This window comes from Microplitis mediator, chromosome 1, assembly GCF_029852145.1.
Source record: "Microplitis mediator isolate UGA2020A chromosome 1, iyMicMedi2.1, whole genome shotgun sequence".
NCBI classification, from domain to species: domain Eukaryota; kingdom Metazoa; phylum Arthropoda; class Insecta; order Hymenoptera; family Braconidae; genus Microplitis; species Microplitis mediator.
The window spans coordinates 2,890,614-2,915,851 of NC_079969.1; the positions used below are offsets into that span (position 1 = coordinate 2,890,614).

General features: G+C 33.0%; 3 protein-coding genes across 5 annotated transcripts; 2 read left to right on the forward strand and 1 right to left on the reverse strand.

The window, feature by feature from the left end:
• Window positions 1-3,165: 3,165 nt before the first annotated feature.
• On the reverse strand, window positions 3,166-9,309 carry LOC130663770 (poly [ADP-ribose] polymerase tankyrase). Of its 2 annotated transcripts, XM_057463222.1 has the most exons (5): window positions 9,185-9,308; window positions 8,939-9,073; window positions 8,671-8,873; window positions 4,459-7,640; window positions 3,166-3,823 (listed from the first exon to the last, which is right to left on the reverse strand). In XM_057463222.1, the coding sequence occupies exons 1-5, from the start codon at window positions 9,273-9,275 to the stop codon at window positions 3,568-3,570; spliced, it is 3,867 nt and encodes a 1,288-aa protein (XP_057319205.1). In that variant the 5' UTR covers window positions 9,276-9,308; the 3' UTR covers window positions 3,166-3,567. The 2 variants fall into 2 exon arrangements, with proteins under 2 accessions (XP_057319205.1, XP_057319196.1); XM_057463213.1 differs by having other exon boundaries at window positions 8,939-9,309.
• A 709-nt stretch (window positions 9,310-10,018) lies between these two features.
• On the forward strand, window positions 10,019-10,878 carry LOC130663886 (ADP-ribosylation factor-like protein 6-interacting protein 4). 2 transcript variants are annotated; one of them, XM_057463435.1, is made up of 3 exons: window positions 10,019-10,127; window positions 10,185-10,605; window positions 10,679-10,878. In XM_057463435.1, the coding sequence occupies exons 2-3, from the start codon at window positions 10,196-10,198 to the stop codon at window positions 10,806-10,808; spliced, it is 540 nt and encodes a 179-aa protein (XP_057319418.1). In that variant the 5' UTR covers window positions 10,019-10,127; window positions 10,185-10,195; the 3' UTR covers window positions 10,809-10,878. The 2 variants fall into 2 exon arrangements, with proteins under 2 accessions (XP_057319418.1, XP_057319426.1); XM_057463443.1 differs by having other exon boundaries at window positions 10,041-10,107.
• A 1,072-nt stretch (window positions 10,879-11,950) lies between these two features.
• LOC130663797 (neurotactin) lies at window positions 11,951-24,962 on the forward strand. Its single transcript, XM_057463269.1, has 5 exons — window positions 11,951-12,111; window positions 13,963-14,190; window positions 18,431-18,607; window positions 19,966-20,164; window positions 20,226-24,962. Exons 2-5 carry the CDS (start codon window positions 13,981-13,983, stop codon window positions 21,806-21,808), a joined length of 2,169 nt encoding a protein of 722 aa, XP_057319252.1. The 5' UTR covers window positions 11,951-12,111; window positions 13,963-13,980; the 3' UTR covers window positions 21,809-24,962.
• Window positions 24,963-25,238: the final 276 nt, after the last annotated feature.

The following is a 25,238-nucleotide window of genomic DNA, read 5'->3' on the forward strand; positions in this document are numbered from 1 at the left end:
ATGGGATATTTTGAAATTTGAATTTTTTAATTTTTGGCGGGAAAAATATTAATTTGAAATTAAGTAAAAAAATTTACTCAGTAACGGAATTCTATGAAACTTTTTTATAGAGAAATTTGGGAAGAATTTGAAAAAAATCCCAGGCTCTGCAAATTTGACTCCCGCCAAAAATTCAAAATTTACTCCTACTAAAAGTTGTAACTTTTAAAAATTTATAACTTTCTCCCTAATTAAAATTAAGGAACTATTCAAATTTTTAAAAATTCCTCATAAAATTCCCTGCAAAATGACCCATAATGAAGTTCCATTACTCCATAAATTACGGAGTAATTTGAATTTAAAAGAAATAAAATTTTACTCCCGATATCTCGTATCCAAATTTTTATAATTTAATTAAATTACTCCCTAATTACTGTCCTAATTACCACTTATTATACGTCATTTTGCAGCTCTTTTAACACAGAATTAAAAAAAAAATGTTTCAATCCTTCATCTCTCGACCTTTAGATCCAAGAAAATAACAAAGATTCCAAAAGTCCAAAAATCAAAAAATTTTCCACTTGATTATTAATTAAATCCTTAAATTACTCCCTAATTACTGTCCTAATTGCCCCTTCTTATACATCGTTTTGCAGCTCTTTTAACACAGAATTTAAAAAAAAATACTTCGATCCTTCATCTCTCGACCTCTGGACCCCAGAAAATCACAAAGGTTCCAAAAGTCCAAAAATAAAAAAATTTTCCACTTGATTATTAAATCAATATTTAAATTACTTCCTAATTACTCTCCTAATTACCTCTTGTTATAGGTCGTTTCAAAGCTCTTTTAACACAGAATTTAAAAAAAAATATTTCAATCCTTCGTCTCTCGACCTCTAGACCCCAGATATTCATAAAGACTCCAAAAGTCCAAAATAACAACTTTTAAATTTAATTACTCATCAAGTTCATTACTAGTTACCCAATAGTAAACATAAAAATTATACAACTTGTTATTCAAAAAATATTTATATCAAATTGATAATAATTTCGTCATCCTAAAAAAATTAAATTGTTTTGAATTCTTCAAAAAATTAAATTGTTTACTAAATTAAGTAATCAGTCGATCAATTAACTACTCACTCATCATGTAATCAATCAGTTATAGATTTTATATTTACTTAAAAATAAAATTTACTTATAAATAAAATTTTTCAAAAAAAAAAAAAAAAAAAAAAAAATGAAATTAATTTACAAATTATTTATATGACATAGAAATATGAAAGAGGTCAATGATCTATTGGAGTACTTATTTAAATATCGATTTAGTATTTTTTATCTTAACAACAATTTTTTTTTTTTTATTAAAAAAAAAAAAAAAAAAAAAAAAACTCGTGATTTAAAATGTAAATAAAATTTTCACTGAATGTATGTTATGTTCAGATAAAAAAAAAAATCATAATTTATTTAAAGTAAAAAAAAAAAAAAATTAATGCGTAATAAAAAAAAAATTTATTTATAATTTTACGATTAATGTTTTTAGTAGAAAATCGTATGATTTTTCTTAATCATTTTGTGATTAATGATATTCATTATTTGTTTATTTATTTTTTTATTGTGATATTATTTAAAAAAAAAATAAAAAATTGCTTCTGTATTTTATATTTTTTTTGTTTTATTTGAGATTTTGAAATAAAAACTGTAGATTTAAATTAGATTGTAAGAAAAAAAGTGGGCGGCCATGAGAGCTGGTTTTGGTAAATGATATGTGAGATGATCTTGTTTTAATGTAAATAAATCGCGGGGCAAGATGGGTCGCGGGGTCAAGTGGGAGGAAAATTTTAAGAGATTAGATGGAACGGGCGTTGGATGGAAAGGAGCTGAGGGCTCGGGTTGAGGAAAAAGTTGTAAGGACCTTTTTTGTAGAGAATTTAACGAGCTACAAATTTGGTCCTTTTCATTTTTGTCATATTTTTGATACTTTGGCCGGAAATAGCTTATATAGATAAAATTTTTATCATAGATTAATATCAGACTACAATCAATCGACTTAATTACTTTAAATGCCAATTACTCGTAAACTATCGATTTTACGAAAAGTTTCAATCAAACCTTTTTTGTAGAGAATTTAATTTCCTACAAATTTGGTCCTTGTCATTTTTGTCATATTTTTGATACTTTGGCCAGAAATAGCTTATATAGATAAAATTTTTATCGTAAATTAATATCAGACTACAATAAATAGACTTAACTACTCTAAATGGTAATTACTCCTAAACTATCGATTTTACAAAAAGTTTTGATCAGACCTTTTTTGTAGAGAATTTAATTTCCTACAAATTTGGTCCTTATCATTTTTTCGATATCTTTGATAGTTTAGTCAGAATTACTTTATAAAGATAAAATTATTTATAGAATCGATATTAGACTCGCATCAATAGACTTAATTACTTAAAATTTTAATTACTCATCAACTATCAATTTTTTGAAAAACTTTAATCAGACCTTTTTTGTAGAGAATTCAATTCCCTACAACTTTCCTCTCTTTACTTTTTTTCCTATCTCCAATATTTAGCCCCAAAACTCCAATTATCGCCCCCCCCCAAAAAAGTTTCCCAAAAACCAAAATTCAAATTTCTCCCTTTTCCCGCTCATTTCAAAAAAGGATTCCCCCGCTTCCAACCAAAACTAACCTCGCCCTACTTTCCCCAAATTCCGTCTTTCCTTCTTCATATTTAAAATCTCATACAAAATATCATGAACCCAAACGTAAACGTAAACAAAAATAAAAATAAAAATATTATTAAAATTTTTGGCACTTGGCACGCAGCCGATTAATGTCATCCGACGTACTCGGCGCCACTCTCGGGTTATCGAGGTGTACTGTCTACATATTTATTTATATTACATTCGCTTTTAATATCTGAGTATTAGTCAATCTAATTTATGTATACAAATGCCATATAAATTTCCACATTCATATCAATATATATATAAATAATAATTATGATCTATGAGATTGTTTTGCGCTAATTATATTTTTAATCTCATCCCGGATCCCGACATTACACCGAAAATTTTCCATAATATTTTTTTCACTGATTAGCGATATCGCAATCGCATTAGCGACAATAATAAATAATTAATAATTAAATTAAAAGGAAAATAAATCGATTGAAGATTAAATTAATTGAATGATATTATTTTTATTCATATGTTTTTTTTATTTATTTATAATACAAAGTGACATAATAATAGTGTGATATAACAATAAATTAAAATGAATTAATTAATAAAATGTGAAAAAAAAATTAATTAATTAATTAATTAATGTGTATAAAATAAAAATATCACACGTAGTCAATTATTTATAACCGCCACCTAAAATTACATATTTTACATAAATTACACTAATTATTTTATACTTAAATTGTGAAGCGTAATTAGATTAATTAAAAATTAAGTTGGGTTAGCTTGGGTTGATTAATGAGAGACGATATTGAGGTTAGAAGTGGAAGGCGACGGTTGGCAGCAGCATAGACGCCGTAATCTGAAGGCAGGGCCAACGTTACCCCCACTCTGGTCATCTCACCTACTGGCGTCCGGTTCTGTTTCGGGTGCGCCGGTGGCGCCACTTGCGTCTTGAGGCCTCACTATTTGATAGGTTATCAGATACTCGGGGTAGGCCTGCTCGCCGCGGTAGACAACGTACTCGGGAAAGGCCAGTCCGCCTTGAGAGGGCTTACCCATTACGCTGTGGTGACCTGGTGGTGCGTGGGCCATTTTCATGGCAGAAAACTGGAGGAATGATTTTCCTAAGGTCACTCGGCAGAGTAACAAGTGCCTGGAATAGTATTTTGGTCATGAGTTTTTATTAATTTTTTAGTGGACCTGGAATTGCTGGGTAAGTTATGGGTGTAGGGGAAAAGTGCTGAGGACCTTTTTTGTAGAGAATTTAAAGAGCTATAAGATTGTATGGGGCCATTTTTATTGTATCTGTGGTATTTGACCCAGAATTATCATTCAAAGTTTTCATAAGGAATAGCACAAACTTTTGATCGACAAAAAATAGGGTTTAATTTAAAAAAATTATAGCGCCTTAAATAATGGGTTTGGGTAAAAAGTGCTAAGGACCTTTTTTGTAGAGAATTTAAAGAGCTACAAGATTGTATGGGGCCATTTTTATTGTATCTGTGGTATTTGACCCAGAATTATCATTCAAAGTTTTCATAAGGAATAGCACAAAATTTCGATCGACAAAAAATAGGGTTTAATTTAAAAAAATTATAGCGCCTTAAATAACGGGTTTAGGTGAAAAGTACTAAGAACCTTTTTTGTAGAGAATTGAAAGGGCTACAAGATTGTATAGGACCATTTTTGTCGTATCTGTGATATTTGACCCAGAATTATCATTCAAAGTTAAAGTGGCTGAAAAATTATCACATGGGATAAAATAAATGAAGAAAAAAGTAAAATTACCTGTGACAAATGTAGCAAGAGCGATCCTTGTGTGCCGGACAACCAGTTCCCCCGCAAATTCCATAGACATATTGATTACTTTTGCTGCTATGCTCAGCAAAATAAATTCCAGCGCCAAACATTCCGCCAATGTAAGCGTGCCGTTCATCAAATCCTTTCTGCACAATAGCGTTAATAAACGACGAGCCGTGAAACAGCATTCGTTCATTAGCCTGAGGTATCGTTGTCGCCGGAGTAGGTGTCGCCCTAGTCCCATTCCCATTCCCAGTTCCAGTTCCACTATTAGCTCCAGTACCAGAACCACCCGAAGTAGGAGACGAAGTGATGCAAGGCCCAGCTGCGATTACTTCCTCAGCAACTTCCTGTCTTCTGTGAGCGTATCGTTCCCACAGTTTCCGGTTCTGTACCTTCTGGATCCTCACGATGTTGTACCTCAAGAAAATCCCACCAGAGTGACCATTGTCCCGATGCTCGCGTATCGTGCTCTGCATTTCCTCTTCCACTGCCAGGAATTCCTTGTCATCAACCAGCAAATCCACCAGCAAAGTTCCCGGAGATGAACTCAAAGATGGCTGCCAAAGCGCGGTATTGGTCGCCGAGTTCAGCAGTTTGTCCATTCCCTTGATGAGTTTGTGCCTGTAACCGTAGGCCGTGACCCCAACCTGCTTCAGGTCCTCATGGCCCATCTCCGCAAGGATGTCCAGAGTGATCTGCTCGCGGTCAAACAGTTCCAGCAAGTGCTCTAACCCCAAACTCTTGAGAAAACTTGCGATGTTTGTCACCGCGCTGCGATCTTCCTTGTGGTCGAGCGACCAAGTCTCCAAAATAGGCGGGATCGGATTCAAAGCTTCTGTGTTGATGTTCCTAGATGTCGCCAGAGGAACGCAGAGAGTCATGGCCGCGCCCGAGGGCATTATGACCGTCTCGTGAATTAGAGTCGAAGCCGAAGGGGTCGGTGACGAAGCGGGCGAGGATGTCGTCGTGTTAATCAGTCCCGTTATGGTCGTGGACACCTGGATGTTCGAAGACTGACGTCTTAGGAGGGTAGAGTTGATGGCGACGTTGCCCAGATTTACGAGGCTGGACGCGGGGACCATTTGCTGTGAGGCCATGGCGTCTTGCAGCAGACAGCGAACGTCGTCGGCACTCGACAGGTCGATCGGACTCTGGCCCTCCTGGTTCTTTAGGAACGGATCCGCGCCATGGGCGAGCAGAAGTGCGCACAGCTGCGTGCGGCCTTTCTGCGCTGCTTCATGCAGTGGAGTGAAGCCCCATTTGTCGGTGGCGTTCACTACTGTGTTGTATTTTATCAGCAGAGCCGCGATGTCGAGGTGCCCGTAACTGGACGCGTTGTGGAGGGGAATGAGGCCGCCTTTGTCTTGGGCATTCACGTCAGCGCCACGTTCTAGCAAATACTCGGCAACTTCGAGGTTATTGTAACCCGCCGCTAGATGGAGCGGAGTGCTGTTTCTTCCTTGGGCGTCGCGACAGTTTATGTTGTCAGGGGACAGGAGCTTCTGGACCCTAGACAAGTTGCCCTTTTTAGCGGCGTCCAAAAGCGCGCTGTTGCCACGCAACAGGTCAGCGACATCTTGGTCTCCATCGCGGACAAGATCAAGGGGGGTCGCGTTGTCGCGGTTCTTTTTAGTGGCATCCGCGCCGTGGCGAAGTAGCAGCCGGACTATTTCGTATTTGCCTTTGGCGGCGGCTTCGTGGAGGGGCGTAAATTTCCAGAGGTCGGCGACGTTGACCGAGGCCCCGTGTTTCACCAGGAGCTCGGTGACCTCGTAGTGGCCGTACGAGCAGGCGTTGTGCAGTGGGACTAATCCGCCTTTGTCTTTAGCATGGACGTCAGCTCCATGGGACAGCAAGTACTCGACGACGGGGACGCGGTTGTAACCCGCGGCAAAGTGCAAGGGGGTCGAGTGCCGACCATCGAGATCGCGGCAATTGACCGCCAGGGGATTGGAAGTCAGGATCCGCTCGACGGCGCCCAAGTCGCCGGCTTTGGAGGCTTCTAGAAGCTGGATGTCTATCAGGCAGCTGGTGCTGTTGTTGTTGCTGGTGGCCGTCGGGGAACTCGGGGGATTCTCTAGCAGCTGGGCGACACTTTCGGTGGCCAATTGGGCGGCCGTGTACCCGTGCAATGAAACGATCGAGGGGTCGACGTTGTAAGCCAGTAGAATTTTAACCGCCTGCGCGTTATTGTCTCGGGCGCAGCGATGCAGTGCAGTCTGGCCCAGGTTGTCTAGGGCATTGACCCTCGCGTTGTTGCGCAAAAGAATTTCCATGGCTTCGTAGTAGGAACGGTCAGCGGCGACGTGCAGCGGGGTCAGGAAGTCTTTGTTCTTTTCGTTAAGGCCCGCGTTTTTACGGATCAGGGTCTCGATTACTTGCTTGCGCTTCGGGTGGTAGGGGGTCGGGGACGAGGACGCAGAGCAGGAAGTTGAGCTGGACACTGCGGCGATGGCGACGTGCAGCGGAGTGTCCCCAGTGAAGGGATGCTTGAAATTAACCATTTCGGGGGACAAATATTTCTTGAGTTTCGTCGGATCCGCTTGCCGACAAGCGTCCAGGAGGCAGTGACCTTTGAATTCGTAAGCGAGCCGCTCTTGGAGCTCGAGAGATGGCGCCACGTCTATCGCGCTCTTGCCGTGGCAGTTTAGTTGCGTGGGGTCGGCGCCCTCGCTTAGCAACAGCGAACACACTTCGGCCCGTGATTTGCTGGCTGCTTCGTGCAAGGGAGTAAAGGCCCAGAGGTCGCTCGCGTTTACCGCCGCCCCGTGTTTGAGCAACGCCTCGGTCACTTCGAAGTGCCCGTAGGAACAGGCGTTGTGCAGGGGAACGAGACCCCCTTTGTCTTTCGCGTGAACGTCTGCGCCATTTTGCAACAAAATTTGTACTACGCGCGCACGATTGTACCCCGCGGCGAGGTGTAAGGGGGTCGATCGACGACCGTCACTCGCGTGGCAGTTTACGTTCAGGGGATTGAGCAGCTGAAGAAGCTTTTCTTCGTTACCTGAACGCGCTGCTTCGAGCAGTTCGTCTTTACGGTATTCCCCGGTAAGGACAGGCTTTGTTGTGGACGGATCGGCTAATTCGACGGCTGTTTTACCCTCCGTGTTGCGAATATTTGGATCCGCACCGTGTTGGAGTAATGCAATACATACGTCTATTTTACCCTGTAATTATTTTTAGTTTTCAAAAATCGGTGACATTTTTTTTTATTGAATTTTAGTGAATAATAAAAAAAAGAAATTTTAAAATTTTAAAGCGGGAATTTGAATTTTTGAGCGGTTTTTTTTTAAATTTGAAAATCGGTTGTCGATTAATTGATTCGATAGATCGACATTGATTTTGAAAATTAGATAATTTGAATTTTGTTTTTAACAAGAAAAGATATGATTTTAATCGACTTTAAATTTCAAACGATTTATCGATTATTTAATCGATATATCGAAATAACAATCGATATATCGAATTATTAATCGATACAATAAATTGTGAATCGTAATATAAAAGTAAAAATTGACATTTTGAATTTCTAATCGATACATCGAATTAGTAATCGATATCTCGAATTATTGATCGATATAGTGAACGATATATCGAATCAGAAATTGATCTATCGCATTAACAATCGATATATTATACTAAAGATACATAATTCACAAAAAATCGATGTATCGATTGAATACTCGATATCATAAATTTAAAATCGATGAATCGAATTTTAAATTAATTTATTGAAATTTTAATTTCTAATATCGATTTTTTTTCTAATTAAAGTCGAAATTGTATACATCAAAATAAGAATCGATGTATCGAAATAACAATCGATATATCGAATTATAAATCGATACATCGAATTATTAATCGATACAACAAATTATGAATCGATACAACAAATTATGAATCGTAACATAAAAGTAAAAATTGATATCTTAAATTTCTAATCGATACATCGAATTAATAATCGATATCTCGAATTATTAATCGATATATCGAATCAAAAATCGATATATCGCATTAACAATCGATATACTGAACTATCGATGTATCGATTCAATAATCGATATCACAAATTAAAAATCGATATATCGAATTTTTCAAATTTTTTGTTTTTTTTTAAATTTCACTTCCCATGAAAAATTTTTTAATAAATGAATGAAAATTAAAATTTTGTGTTACGAAAAAATAAAAAAAAATTACTTTGATAGCAGCCTCATGGAGCGGAGTATAATTCCAATTATCTCTAGTATTAGGATTAGCACCAGCCTCCAGTAGAAGTCTCACCACGTCGCAGTGTCCAAATGAACAGGCATTGTGGAGCGGATGTAACCCACCGTCATCTCTCGCCTGGATCGAGGCACCAGCTGACAACAAAAACTCGACTATTTCTCGCCTCCCGTAACCTGGAAAACCCGATCACCAATCATCAGTCATCAATCACCAATCACCATAATAATAATAAACATACCAGCAGCAAAATGAAGAGGTGTCGACTTTCTGCCAGAAGTATCTCTGGCATTGACTGTTTTTTGTGTTACCAATTTTTTAATTCGAGGTAAATCCCCATTCTTGCAGGCTTCAAATAATTCTTGCAATGGATCCACTGTATTATTATTACTATTATTATTATTACCACCACTAATATTACTGTTATTATTATTATTAATGTTATTAATATTATTGTTATTATTAATATTATTATTAGAACCAGTACCGATACTATTGCTACTATTATTTGAATGCTGGTTCCCTAAAGATCCTGATAGGGATTCAACAGTAGCGAGAACAGATCGTCGTCCTGCCATTTCACATCACCGCCATTTTTATACTCTAATGTCAAAAACCCAACCGACCATAAATAATTGTTATTATTATTATAATAACAACAATAATATTTACATTTTTATTACCATTTGTAGATGGCGCGGCAGCCATCTTTGTTTTTTTTGTGATCGCGATGAAAACGCCAGCGCACTTTTCCCGCGCAGATTTAAATTTAAATTTGAATCAATTTTTTTTAATTTGAAAATTTGTGAACTTCCGTTGGGGTGAAGGAAATAATTTAAGGCCCAAAATTAAAAGTGGGCCTTAAGTTTTTTTTTAAATTTGTATTGCGCAACTTTTCCTGCGCATACTTACATTTAAGTTTCAATCATTTTTTAAATCTAAAAATTCGTGAATGTTTGGGTAAAAGGAAATAATTTAAGGCCCAAAATTAAAAGTGGGCCTTAAATTTTTTCAAAATTTGAATTGCGCGACTTTTCCCGCGCAGATTTAAATTCAAATTTAAATAATTTTTTAAAAATTAAAAATTTTTAAACCTTCGTTGGGTTAAAAGGCAATAAGTTTGTGAGGCCCAAAATTAAAAATGGGCCTTATTAAGTTTTTTTTAAATTTCAATAATTACTTAATAATTTGACGGACCCAGTAATTGGGCCCTAGTTAATTACTGAGTAATTTAAATTTAAATTATAAATTTTGATAATTAAAATAATTTAAAAATTTGTATTTTTGAAATTTCGCGCCATTGAGAGAATGAAACTCTGCGCATTAAAAGCTGCGCAGTTTAAATTTATCGGGCCACTGAGCTGTGGAATTGATATTTTTTTTCTGGACTTGGACCCAGAGAACTTGGAGGTTAAGAAAATTAATTAATCGTAAGTAAAAAATATAACAAAACTTTAAATAAATAATTAAAATTTTCAAATTTTCAGAAAATTAAAAAATGGATAAGTTGGAAAAACGCGATCCCGATCGAGTTAAAAAATCTAGAAAAAGAAAAGTATCAAGTTCGAGTTCTAGTTCGAGTTCCAGTTCCAGTTCAAGTTTTGACTCGAGTTCGGATTCGGACTCGAGTGAAAAAAAAAAACTAAAGCGAAAAAAAAAATACAAGAAGGATAAAAAAAAAATAAAGAAGAAGATGAAAAAGTTGAAGAAAAAATTAGAAAAAAAAGAAAAAGAAGTTTTGAAAAACGCTAAGAATCAGCTGGAAGTTATTGAGGATAAAAAAACTAAGACTGAGGTAACTGATGATGACAGAGGCGGTCGATCGATGGCTCCGATGACCAAAGAGGAATGGGAGAAAAGGCAGAGTGTCATCAAAAGAGTTTTTGATGAAACCACGGGTAGGCACAGGTAATTTTAAAAAATTTTAAAAATGCGCGGGAAATTCAAATTTGAAAATTTAAAATTCTGTTTTTTAATGCAGATTAATTAAAGGAGACGGCGAAGTTATTGAAGAAATTGTGTCTAGGGATCGGCACAAGCAAATAAATAAACAGGCGACAAAAGGAGACGGAAATTATTTTGAAAGTCATTTAAAAAAAATGAACAAGTGAAAAAATAAATTAATTATTTGTATGATTTTTAATAATAAATTTTTTATATTTTATTTAAATTTTTAACTGACATCTGTGGTTATTTTTATGACCTATTTTATGGGAATTTAATTTCTTATAAAAAAGGTGACATGATTTTTGAAAAATCCCCATAGTTTTAGTTTTTATATTAAAAGATTTTGGCTGAACTATCAGAGATACACGAAAAGTGATGAGGACCAAATTTGTAGAGAATTAAATTCCCTACAAAAATAGATTCTGTGAAATTTTTCATAAAGTCGATAGTTTAGTAGTAAGTGTAATTAAAAGTATTCTCCAAAATTTCCATTAAAAATCCCATTGTAGGTTTGGTATCTATTTAAGGTAATTCTGACTAAACTATCAAAGATATCAAAAAAATGATAGGGACAAAATTTGTAGAGAATTAAATTCTCTATAAGAAAGGTCTTATTAAAATTTCTCTTAAAATTGATAGTTTACGAGTAATTACGATTTTAAGTAATTGAGTCATTCATCGAAACCTAATATTCATATTCGGAGTAATTCTATCTATTTAAGGTAATTCTGACTAAACTATCAAAGATATCAAAAAAATGACAAGGACCAAATTTGTAGGAAATTCAATTCTCTACAAAAAAGGTCCTCACAAAAATCACTGTAAAATGATCCATTCAAAAGTTATTTACACTCAAAGCTTTAATTCCCAAAAATTTTCAATTTTTCTTTTATTCCAAACTTAAAATTTTCAAATTTTCACTCCACCCTAATTTTCCTACGGATTTTCCTCTACAGAAAATTATACCCCTACTCGAAAATTCCTCTAAAAAAATTCACTGCCTCCCTTTCCAAAAAAATCCTCGAAAAAATTAAATAAAAAAAAAAAACGCCCATAGATTTAATTAAATAAAAAATTCTCCATGACAATTAAATTATTCCATAAACTCAAATTATCTCGCTCATTATTTCCATAATTACTTTGTTTACTTTCTCCTAAAAATAATTTCTTATTATTTATTTCGGTAAATTTTTTTTTTTCCACAAAATACTTTTTAAATAAATTACGCATGCGTGAGTATTAAAAAAAGCGTAAATGTTGCGCGCGCTTCAGCCATTAGTAATCCCCTTGAAAAAAAGCATCCCCCCATAGCCGTCTCTTCCGGTGGTTAGTTCGCAGTTGGTTGCTTTCTACGAGTTTACCAGCCTTCAGTCCCTTCAGTCTTAAATTCGGTCTTCATCCTGACACTAGTCCATCGCAATCACAATAATTTTTGTACTTTTTTACTGTGACAGAAAAAATTAACAGGTAAGTCCTCTACTCTCGCTCTTTTTTTATCTCAGAACCATAAAAAATATTTTCATATATTTTTATATTTTTCAAACAATGAATTCTTTTAAATTTATGACTTCCAAAAATAGTTTATTTGAAGGTCTCAGTTTTTATTTTTACGACAGCGACAAAAAAGGCCGAAATTTTATCATTTGAATTTTCTTTTGAAAAGTTTTTCATTTTAAATTTAAAACCCATAAATTTTTAAGCGGGAAATTTTCTTTGTTCTCTTTTCCTTTGTCTTCTAAAGTTGGAAATAAATTTTTTCACAGAATTTTTGTATTTTTTTTTTAAATTTTTAAAATAAAATTTTAGCCGACGACTTGAAACGTCAACGTCAGTGTCGTCGCGACGTTTAATCGATTGATTATTTCTATGACAACGTATTTTAATTAAATTTAGTCATATATATATTTATATATTTTCATATATTTTTTTGTGAAAATTTTGTTTTTTGAATTTGGAGTAAAAATTTTTTTTTTTTTTTTATTTATTTTTTTTTGTGGGGTGTGTTAGTGTTGGGGTGGGGAAGATGGACGGCGACGTTGCCATTGTAGATAATCGTGGCGTCGCGACGCTGTCTACATGCGATTCCCCTTGGCGCCATCACCCTCAACTCAAATCTTTACTATTTTACTCAACAAAATATTCGCGTGGGGTAAATTATATATATAGTTTATTTTGAATAAATGTATCTAGGGCTCAACTATTGATTTTAGGAAAATGAATTTCATAGAATTTTATTTTTACATGAATAATTGCCGCAGTACTTGATAACTTTTTATAGAAAAGAGAATTTTAGTATTTTTTGTGGAACTTCAAATATCGATAACTTCTTTATTTATTAATTTATGAGAATTATCATAGAGACCTTTTTTGTAGAGAATTTACAGGGCTACAAAAAAGATCCTAAGTAAAATAACCGTAAGACTAAGGATTTAAAAGTTATTATGATTTAAAGTTTAAATTAAAAAATAATCAAGAGGAATTTTAAAAAATTTTGTATTCCAATTTTAAAATTCGTATAACTTTTGAAAATATTAATTTATGGAAATCATCACGAAGATCTTTTTTGTAGAGAATTAAAAGGGCTACAAAAAAGGTCCTTAGAAAAATAACCGTAGGACTAAGGGTTTCAAAGTTATTATTTTTTAAAGCTTAAATTCAAAAATTATCAAGAGAATTTTTAAAAAATTTTGTACTCCAATTTTAAAATTCGTATAACTTTTGAAAATATCAATTTAGGAAAATTATCTCAGAAACCTTTTTTGTAGAAAATTTAAAGGGCTACAAAAAAGGTCCTTAACAAAATAACCGTAGGACTAAGGGTTTAAAAGTTATTATGATTTAAAGTTTAAATAAAAAAATTATCAAGAGAATTTTTAAAAAATTTTGTACTCCAAATTTAAAATTCTCATAACTTTTGAAAATATTAATTTATGAAAATTATCACAGAGACCTTTTTTGTAGAGAATTTAAAGGGCTACAAAAAAGGTCTTTAGTAAAATAACCATAGGACTAAGGGTTAAAAAGTTACAGTAACAAAAGTAAAAAAGTTTTAAATAAATTAATACCCCGTATTAAGAAAAATGAAAAAAGCCAAGTGCTCTAAAAATATGAAAAATATATATTCTAATAGGATACGCGCATGTAACACGTGCCGAGCATCTGTCGCACGCTTATCCACTCAAGAGTTTTATATCCGCGTCATCCTCATCTTTGTCGTATTACGATTTTTATGGGGGAGTTGATAATTAACATGACTCTCATCTTTAAATAATTAATTATATTTATTAATGATAATAATAATAATTGTTATTTTTACAGCTGGTGTAGAGAAGAGCTATGAGTCAAGACCAAGAAAAAGACGCGAGTATGGATAAAAAAGAAATAGCTGAAGAGGAGCGAGAAAAAATGTTGAATGAAGAAAATACAAAACATACGGGATCAACGCCAGCTACTGATGAAACTGAAGAGAAGCCAAAGAAAAAAATTCCCATTGGTGGAATAAAGATGCCTGGGTTTTGTCGAACGAAGAGCAAAGAGCCATGCAAGGTACGTACTTACATTAATTTATATTTTATTTTTATTTACGGTACCGAATTTAAAAAAATAAAAAAATCGTGTAGTTATATATTATATATCCAAGTTAACACAAAAAATATCACATATATATGTATATATATGATGTGCGTGCTGGCTAACGCGTATTATTAAAACCGGATCGATCGCCAGGTGCGAATCGTGACGTCACATTACGGATATTTTTTGCCCTTTGGGGGCCGGTAGGGTGTAAGAGGAGTAAGGGGATAATAAAGTAAGAGAAGGGAGTTGTAGGGTTTTATTTTGTGGCAAATTACTCGTGGGAAAATAACAAATTATTTTTATGTTTGTTGTGATATTTATTTTATGAGCTAGCGGACCAGTTTTTCGAACTGTGGATCGTAACTTTCGAACGGTCAGACTTATGATTAATTTCGATAGGATATTTTGTGTAGGAAATTTAATTTCCTGTCGAAAAGGTCTCTTAGGAAATTACGATAAATCGATTATTTTGAAAGTTATCGATATTTTAAATTTTAGTCTACGGAAATTTAAAGAAATGTCACTTTTTTCAAAAAAACTTTCGTAACTTTCGAAGGGTTCATTTTATGGGAATTTTGATAAGGAACTTTTTTGTAGGAAATTTAATTCCCTACTAAAAAGGTCCTGTGATAAATTACGATAAAATGATTATTTTTCAAGTTATCGATTTTTTAAATTTTAGTCTACGGGAATTTAAAGAAATGTCACTTTTTTCAAAAAAAATTTTGTAACTTTCAAAGGGTTCATTTGATGGGAATTTTGATAAGGAACTTTTTTTTAGGAAATTTAATTCCCTACTACAAAGGTCCTATGACAAATTACGATAAAATGATTATTTTTCAAGTTATTGATATTTTAAGTTTTAACATACGGAAATTTAAAGAAATGTCACTTTTTTCAAAAAAACTTTCGTAACTTTCGAAGGGTTCTTTTTATGAGAATTTTGATAAGGAACTTTTTTGTAGGAAATTTAATTCCCTACAAAAAATGATCTGTGATAAATTACGATAAATTGATTATTTTGAAAGTTATCGATATTTTAAATTTTAGTCTACGGAAATTTAAAGAAATGTCACTTTTTTCAAAAAAAATTTTGTAACTTTCAAAGGGTTCATTTTATGGGAATTTTGATGAGGAACTTTTTTGTAGGAAATTTAATTTCCTACAAGAAAGGTCTTATGATAAATTACGATAAATTGATTATTTTGAAAGTTATCGATATGTTCAATTTTAGTCTACGGAAATTTAAAATGTCACTTTTTTCAAAAAAACTTTTATAACTTTCAAAGGGTTCGATTTATGGGAATTTTGATGAGGAACTTTTTTGTAGGAAATTTAATTCCCTGCAAAAAAGGTCATGAGGAAAATAAACGTAAGACTGATGGTTTGGAAGTTTTAAGAATTTAAAGTTTCAAGTAAAACGAAATCATAAAAAAAAAGTTCTTAGTCATAAATGAGAGCGATTGGTCATATATATATATATATGGCTCAGAAGTTTAATTGGCTTGATCCGTCTTATTAGAAGCTTAATTGACGAAGAAAGTGGCGACGATTAACGTATTCGCTACACGTATATAATTTTATTAGACTTATAAGTTCCACGCGTAAAGTAACTCGGGTAATAATAAAGTAAATATATTATAAAACTATATTAATGTTGTTAGCGCTAAGCCGAGAAGTCTTACTATACTATCTTTTATGTTCTTTGCCTTTATAAAAATATCATATTGCCAGTCCGTTGTCGCTGCTACAGTATCACATTGCTCGTATACAAATACAAGGATAAAAGTTACAGGAAGGTCTTGTTTTACTTATAAATAAATTAAATAACCGGATAAAGATAACGTTTTATCAATAAATATTTTATTACCATTATTTTTAATTTATTGGATTTCAATTTTCACTGCCCATTTTACCCCATATACTTTAAATTCATGAATAATAATAATAATGGAATATTTTTAATTAATTTTCTCTATTAAATAGGCGGTAAAAATATAATTTTTAAAAATGGCCCATAGTATCCCAGTCAAAATTTGTCATAAAAAATTTACTGTCTGGAATTAAAAAAAAAAGAAAAATAATAAAATAAAATTCAGGATTTTTTATGAAAAAATTTGTAAAAAAATAATTTTTGAAAATGGCCCATAGTACGCCAGTCAAAATTTGTCATAAAAAATTTAATTTTTGGAATTAATAAAAAAGAAAAATAATAAAACATAAAATTCAGGATTTTGATAAAAAATTCTGTAATAAATTAATTTTTTAAAATGGCCCATAGTACCCCAGTCAAAATTTGTCATAAAAAATTTAATTTTTGGAATTAAAAAAAAAGAAAAATAATAAAACATAAAATTCAGGATTTTTATAAAAAATTATGTAAAAAATTAATTTTTAAAAATGGCCCATTGTACCCCAGTCAAAATTTGTCATAAAAAATTTACTGTCTGGAATTAAAAAAAAAGAAAAATAATAAAATAAAATTCAGAATTTTTTATGAAAAATTCTGTAAAAAAATAATTTTAAAAAATGACCCATAGTACCCCAGTCAAAATTTGTCATAAAAATTTAATGTCTAGAATTAATAAAAAATAAAAATAATAAAACATAAAATTTAGAATTTTCACGAAAAATTCTGTAAAAAAATAATTTAAAAAAATGACCCATAGTACCCCAGTCAAAATTTGTCATAAAAATTTAATGTCTAGAATTAATAAAAAATAAAAATAATAAAACATAAAATTTAGAATTTTCACGAAAAATTCTGTAAAAAAATAATTTTTAAAAATGGCCCATAGTTCCCCAAAGTCAAAATTTGTCATAAAAAATGTAATTTTTGGAATTAAAAAAAAATATAAATAATAAAACGTAAAATTCAGGATTTTTATCAAAAATTCTGTACAAAAATAATTTTTAAAAATGGCCCATAGAACCCCAAACTAAAAAGATTAGAAAATCATAATAAATTGATCATAAAAACTGATAAAAAAAATTTTCATAGACCTAAAATTAACGGTCATTAATCTTAGTCTATAAATAATTTCAATTCCGGCCCATTTTACCCATAGGCCCAAAATTACATAGAAAAATTAATTTTACTTTTCATCACACCAACGAACATTTTACACACCCTAACTCACACGCCCGGCCCATCTCACCCCATTCTAAATTTTACTAAACACCATATGGCAAATATGAACTTAAAAAAAGTCATATATATATATATTTTATTATATATAATATTTCACATGAGGAACCACGAGCCGAATGATTATTTACTTAATTTACGTGGGGTCTATTGAGGATACGAGTGATCGTAATACACCCAAGCGATCGACACAAAGCATTTTTATAAAAAGGACCCACCCTATGGTCCTTAAAGAGAAGGGACAATTCTAGACAATGCCGATCACGCTTTTGTTCCAAGTGTTTTAGAGTCCATTCAGAGAATTAGTAGTTCGTTAAAAAAAAATTTGTCTCAATAAAAAAAAAATATATAAATATATATATGGGGTAAATAGACCACTAATGGAAAAACTGATAAAAAAACTATTGCGTTATCTCCATAAGAAAATTCAAATAGTTGGCGCCATTTTTTAAAAATTCAAATAAAAATTTTTTTTAATCAACTCAATTTTTTTTTTAAATAGAAAATTTTTTAATGGCCGGAAATATAAAAATATATACGGAACTTACGAGTAATTTTATAGAGCGTGAAATTTTTTAATAAAATTTTTATGGCTCAAATTTTTTCTCTACACGAAGTTACAGAAATTTTGAATAAAAAAAACCCATGTTATCTCCATGAGAAAACTCAAATAGTTGGCGCCATTTTTTAAAAATTCAAATAAAAATTTTTTTAATCCCCAATTTTTTTTTTTTTTGATAAATTGAAAATTTTTTAACAGCCGAAAAATTAGAAATTTAGATTTTTTTAACAGACCCACATATATATATATTTATATTTAATTTAATTTATATTATAAATTTCGATGAATCTTCATCGGAGCGGAAAATAACATTTTTCCTGACGTCGGGCGTGTTTCCGGAATGACAATCACCTGTAGTTAATAACACGTTGTAAGATTATTTTATTTTAAAATAATAGACAGAATGAGTTGAGAGAAAAGGTTGAGGTAGAGGTAGAGGTATAGATTAGAGAGTAGAACAAAAAACAATGGCAGGTAATATAATTAATTTGATTATTCAGGAGGAGGGAAAAGCCGAGACTACTGAAGAACCCGGCGCCGAAGGTACTAAAGAAGAAAACTTGACAGAGAAGCCGACCACCCCTTCAAAAGAAAAGGAGAAGGAAAAGGAAGCGAGACGGGGGTTATTAAACGCCATTAGATTGCCGCTTGTTTCGGTTTTCCCAAAGAAGAAGAAGGTGAGTGCACTCCCCGGATATGATTATGATATGAGATGAGATTTTTAGTACCCGGGTTATTTATTTAAGTTTTTGTGGACGATAGGGCTCAGAGGTACAGAGACACGAATTAGTTGAGAACATCTGAGTTATTGATCCGTCGGTTCAAATGACGTCTATAACGTCTATGTTTTATTTTAGAGGCTTGGGTAGTTGAGTTTAGAGGCTTGGTTTTGAAAGAAAATTTTAGAGTTCGGCGGGAAAATATTTTCAGAATTTGGTGTTTAATTTTTAATATGAAGGAAAATTCTTTATATGGCATGGAAAATTTTAATATATGGAAAAAAATTTCAAGAAGTACTTAGAATTCTGTCATTGCTTTGGGAAATTTAAATATGGCATTTAAGTCAAAATATGGCGGGAAATTTTTTTAAATGGCATGGAAAATTTTAATACAGCACGGGAAATTTTTTTGAATTTTTTGTACTTTGGCAAATTATAATATACGGAAGAAAATTTTGTGACGTACTTGGAATTCTGTCATTGCTTTGGAAAATTTTAATATGACATTGAAGTCAAAATATGGCGGGAAATTTTTTTAAATGACATGGAAAATTTTAACATAGCCAGGGAAATTTTTTTTACATTGAAAATTTTAATATGGCGGGAAAATTTAATACAGGGCAAGAAATTTTTTTTAATGGCATGAAAAATATTACTGTAGCACAGGAAAAATTTTTTTCTACTTGGGAAATTTTAATATGGCATTGAAGTCAAAATATGGCGGGAAAATTTTAATATAAGGCGGGAAATTTTTTTGAATTTGGAAAATTTTAATATGGCATTGAAATCAAAATATGGCGGGGAATTTTTTTAAATGGCATGAAAAATTTTACTATAGAACAGGAAAATTTTTTCTACTTTGGAAAATTTTAATATAGCGAGGGAAATTTTTTTTACTTTGGAAAATTTTAATATGGCATTTAAGTCAAAATATGGCGGGAAAATTTTAATCTGGGGCGGGAAATTTTCTTTTTATGTGTTTTAAATTTTATATTGCTTTGGAAAATTTTAATGACATTGAAGTCAAAATATGGCAAGAAAACTTTAAATATGTCGGGAAAATTTTTAGAGCTGTTTTAAATTTAAAAATTTTAATATGCCATTGAAGTAAAAATATGTCCGGAAAATGATTTGTTTGGCATGGAAAATTTTATTATATGGCAGGAAAATTTTTTAAAATACATTTTGGGTTTTTCCTTGCCTTGAAAAGCCTGAATATGGCAAAAATATATTTGAATTAATTTTTCCCACTAAAATTCAAAATCTACCATAAAATGTTTTTATATAGCATTTAAAAATTCAATTTTTTTTTTTAGGAAACTGATGCAGAATTAGGTGCAACTGCCGGCTTAGCCAGCGTCGAAACCCTCGGAGACGGAGCCGAGAAGCCCGACACCGAAGACGGCATGGAGACAGTCCGCCTAGACGGTGGCGATCAAACCGAAGACCCGCCATCTAAAAATCATCCCCTCGCCGTCTTTATCGCGGCCGCGCGTCGCAACCGATTAGTCACCGGTAAGTAAAAAAATTTCCCAAATTACCCCAAACTCTACAATCTACAACTCATATTTTCCAGCTGCCGTTCTCCTGATTCTGCTGATCTTCATCATAATAATCAGCGTCGCCTGCGCCGGACCCCAGCAGCTCATCAAAGCTCCCGTGAAAGACGGAAAAGTCGAAGCGACCACTTCCTGCGGTCCCGTACAAGGCGTACTCGAGGACGGCGGATTCGCTTTCCGCGGAATTCCGTACGCTCTGCCTCCAGTGAACAACAGCCGCTGGAAACCCGCTGAGTCGCTCAACAGAATCGAGTACTGCTGGAACGGAACTTATCTCGCCCACAATTCATCCGAGTTCTGCTGGCAACGTGACCCCTCAGGTCGAGTTTCCGGTTCCGAAGACTGTCTCTACCTCGACGTCTTCACTCCCCAAGTCCACTACTACTCTCCCCTCCCAGTCGTCGTGATGATCGGCGCCGAGACGATGTCCGGTGGATCCCCGGGTGTGATGCAGCCATCAGCAAAATTAGCCCGCGTCCGCGATATGGTTTTCGTCCGCCCGAATTTCCGTCTCGGAGTTTTTGGTTTCCTCGCCGCGGAGCCGCTCACCAGGTCCAGTTACCCCCCGACATCAGGGAATTACGGTCTCTCTGACATAATCGCGGTCTTAAAATGGGTCCAGTTGAACATCCAGCACTTCGGTGGTGACAAAGACTCGGTAACTATTTGGGGACATCGTGCCGGGGGTACTCTGGTATCAGCAATTTTAGCATCGCGTCAAGGCAAAGAGAAAGACAACGACAAAAAATTATTTTCACGCGCTTGGATATCAAGCAGCAGCGTTTTGTTCCCCACGAAACCACTGAATGCCTCTGAGAGAATGGCCGAGTCATTTTTCAACAACATCCAGTGCAGGGAAATTTCCTGTCTGAGAAGTAAATCAGCCGAGAGTATAATGGAGGCGGTGCCGTCAAATTGGTACCAACATGACACGGGATTACCGGAACCACGGGAGGCATCTTCTGCTGAATGGAGACACGAGTGGCTGGTGAATGACGGACTGATCATCTACGAGGACATTCTCCACGTTTTGCAACGCGACGGACCTCCAGTTCTGACGGTGATGGGAACTACTGCCCACGCAGCGACACCTCAGAGATTCCGGGAACCGAACGCTACCATAGACGCCGCCCAGGTCGAGAGAATTGTCCGGGATTCGTTGCTGGGAACCAGCGGTCTCGCTGACGAAGCCATCGCGCGATACAACGCGACGTTAAAAGGACTCGTGTCGATGATTTCCGACATCCGCGTGGTCTGCCCGCTTTGGAATTTCACTAAATCGGTCAGCAATGAGGACCGGGATGTTCCGTTCTATCTGTCGACTCAGCCGAGGGGTCACCTGGCTGATGTTGACGACGACGTCGCTTCGATGCTCGGGTCCTACACTGCGAGAGCTCCGGAGCAGAAGCGACACGTGTCCGCTATCCAGCAGCTTTTCAATCAGTTCGTCTGGCATGGAAAGATCGTCGACGCTGCCAATGTCCCCAAGTCACGGACTGTAATTGTCGTGGGTCAGGACATTCTTCCGCAGAGGGACCACGACAATTGCGACTTCTGGATTAAGAATAATATCGTACCTAGATACGCGAGGTTGGATTAAATTTAATGGTTTTTTTAATGGGATTTTGATTTTTTAAAACGAAATGCTTGCGATCACGGAAATTTGCTACACGCAATTTGTCTGGAGGCTATGCACGATGTAACGTGTGATTGTGGATAAATTATTGTATATTGATATTGATAATTGATACGGATTGAGGGGAAACGAACATCGGCGGGAGTTTTTAAATCTGACTCGCGGACTAGTAAGGAACCGATTTAGTGATTTTTTGTCGAAGGATTCGGGAAATTTTTGGGGAATCAAACCTTGGAAGTTTTCGGATTTCGATTCAATGGATTTTTTTTGCGAATTTTCCGAGCTCGGCTTGAAGAGAAAGAAAATTTGAATTTTTGGGTGGACGGGTAGGGAAATTTTTTTTTAAATTTTGGATTTTTCAAGGCTTTGGTACATTTTTTTAGAATTGAGATTTTTTCTCGGGTTTTCCGGATTTTCTTATTGGAATTTTCCTGGGGAAGAAAATGAAATTTTTTCTGTCATGTGGGTACTGATTTTAAAGGAAATTTGATCTAGAATAAGAAAACAGTATTCATTTTGTGGAAAAAAAATTTTTTGATGAAAATTGAAAATTTTTTTTCAAACAATTTTCCTGTCATGTGGGTACTCATTTTAAAGGAAATTTTATCTAGACTAAGAATATGGTATTTATTTTGTGGAAAAAAAAATCTTTTTGATGGAAATTAAAAATTTTTTTTCAAATAATTTTCCTGTCATGTGGGTACTCATTTTAAAGGAAATTTTATCTTGACTAAAAATATGGTATTCATTTTGTGAAAAAAAAATTTTTTGATGAAAATTGAAAATTTTTTTTTTAGACGGAAATGAAAATTTTTTTTCCAATAATTTTCCTATCATGCGGGTACTCATTTTAAAGGGAATAAAAAGTTTTTTTATATTCTTCAGTCCTCCCAATTAAAAAAAAAATCGGTCCTTGAAATCTAGACATCGATAAATTTTTTAAACCTCACTGCCGATTTAAAAATAAAAAATGCTCACTTTTATAATTAAATTTTATAAAAATTTTTCCATACCGATAATAAAATACTCAGTACACTAAATAACTAAATATTAATAAGAGACTGACAGTAATTTTTTATACCGATTTTTTATAAAAAATTTTTTATAAAAAAAAAATATATGTAAACAACTGATAAATTTTCCTCCATCCGTACAATCATACTTACGCATTACTTAAAAAAAAAAAAAAAGTAAATAAATAAATTAATTTATTGTAACAATTATTTCTTCACAAGATGTGATAATTTAGAATGTATTTATCATTAATAATTATTAATTATTAATTATTAGTTTTTATTGATAAAATATTATTAACAAAATATATCATATCGTAGCGGTGCATATTTAATTATGTCCCACATGGACGTAGATAAGCAATACCGTGTCAACCCACAAAAATCATTTTAATTTAATATTTTTTAATGACTTCTTAGTAACTAAAAAATTTTTTCTAGACCGGCGTTAAAAAAAAATTTTTTACGGTAATCATTACAATATTTTGTGGAAATGTTTATCATTCAAAATAGTAATCATTACCATAACGTTATGGTAAAGATTACTATTACGATTGAAAGTTCCTCATATTATAGAATCATTGCCATGATTCACGGTAATAATTACTATACTGTCATAGTAATCACTACCATACTATTATGGTAACTATTACCGTGACATTAAAAAAAATTTCTCATATTATAGAAATCATGGCGGTAATTTACGGTAATAGTTACTGTACTATTATAGTAATCGTTACCGTAATAGTATGGTAATGATTACTATGGTAATACGAGAAATGTCTCAATTTTATAGTAAATGTTATCATATTATATGAATCATTACTATAAATACGGTAATGGTTACCATACTAGCATAGTAATCGTTACCATTTCATCATAGTAATTATTAGCATACTATTGTGGTAACTATTACCGTAACATTAAAACAAATTTCTCATATTATGGGAACCATGACGGTAATAGTTACTATACTATCATAGTAATCGTTACCGTAATAGTATGGTAATGATTAACCGAAATAGTACAGTAACGATTACTATGATAGTATGGTGAGTATTACTACAATATTAAGGGAGTGATTACCGTAATAGTATGTTAATAGTTACCGTGATAGTATGGTAATAATTACTATCGTACTATGAGAAATGTCTCAATGTTATAGTAAATGTTATCATATTATAGGAATAATTACTATAACATACGGTAGTGGTTACCATACTAGCATAGTAATCTTTACCATTTCATCATAGTAATTGTTACCATACTATTGTGGTAACTATTACCGCAACATTGAAAAAAATTTCTCATATTATAGCAATCGTGCCGGTAATTTACGGTAATGGTTACTATACTATCATAGTAATAGCTACCGTAATAGTATGGTAATCATTACCCTGATAGAATAGTAACGATTACTATGATAATATGAGAAATGTCTCAATGATATAGTAAATGTTATATTATGGAAATTCTTATTACGGTAATAGTTACTATACTAGCATAGTAATCTTTACTATTTTATCACAGTAATTGTTACTATACTATTATAGAAACGTGTGTCATAACATTTATAAGTTACTTATATCATGGGAATCCATACCACAGTAATGGTTACTATGATAGCATAGTAAATATTACCATGATATTATGGTAATTATTACCATACCATAATGGGTCGAAATTTCATTGTGTAAAACCGATGTTCAAATTTGGATTGACACGTTATTGTTTACCTACGTCTAAATAATAATAATAATAAACATTATTAGTATTATTATTATTGTATTGAATTTAAAAAAAAAGCTATAAGTGTTATAATAATAATCGTTTATTGTTGATAAGATTTTTCAAAATTCCGTAATTATTAATTTAATTTAATTTAATTAAAAATATTAATTGTAAAATATTATTATTTTTTCCTTTTTATTTTAAGCTTACTGTAATTTTTGTAATGATTATTGTAAATGTAACGAACCAAAGAGTGCATTTGTTTATATTTTTATTATTTTTAAATTTATAATTGAATTTGTGTGAATAATGAGCACTCTGTAGCGTAATTGTGTTGTATTAGTATTCATTTAAATAAATAAAGACATTTTAATATAAAAAAATTATGTTTATGGTATTTCCTTCAATTCAAAATATGATAAATTTTTTAAAAATATTTTCTGGGCATGTGGGTACTCAAACAAGAAGAAATTATACTCAGAATATGTACAGAGGGTTAATTTCCAAAAAAACTTCATATTCAAAAATTCATTGTTCAAATTATTTACCAGCCTTGTGGGTACTCAATCAAGAGGAAATTGCACGCAGAATAATTCTATAGGGTCAATTTTTCGAAAAAAATTTTTTTTTCGGAAATTTAAATTGGCCTT

Excerpts from the sequence above, each read along its gene's own strand:
- LOC130663797 (XM_057463269.1), top strand. The coding sequence starts at position 13,981 with ATGAGTCAAGACCAAGAAAAAGACGCGAGTATGGATAAAAAAGAAATA. Across the intron at positions 14,191-18,430 it reads AGAGCAAAGAGCCATGCAAG|GAGGAGGGAAAAGCCGAGAC; the intron begins GTACGTACTTAC and ends TTGATTATTCAG. Across the intron at positions 20,165-20,225 it reads TCGCAACCGATTAGTCACCG|CTGCCGTTCTCCTGATTCTG; the intron begins GTAAGTAAAAAA and ends CATATTTTCCAG.
- LOC130663770 (XM_057463213.1), bottom strand. The coding sequence starts at position 9,275 with ATGGCAGGACGACGATCTGTTCTCGCTACTGTTGAATCCCTATCAGGA. Across the intron at positions 7,641-8,670 it reads TCCATGAGGCTGCTATCAAA|GGTAAAATAGACGTATGTAT; the intron begins GTAATTTTTTTT and ends AAATAATTACAG. Across the intron at positions 3,824-4,458 it reads TCTTGCTACATTTGTCACAG|GCACTTGTTACTCTGCCGAG; the intron begins GTAATTTTACTT and ends ATACTATTCCAG.
- LOC130663886 (XM_057463435.1), top strand. The coding sequence starts at position 10,196 with ATGGATAAGTTGGAAAAACGCGATCCCGATCGAGTTAAAAAATCTAGA. Across the intron at positions 10,606-10,678 it reads GAAACCACGGGTAGGCACAG|ATTAATTAAAGGAGACGGCG; the intron begins GTAATTTTAAAA and ends TTTTTAATGCAG.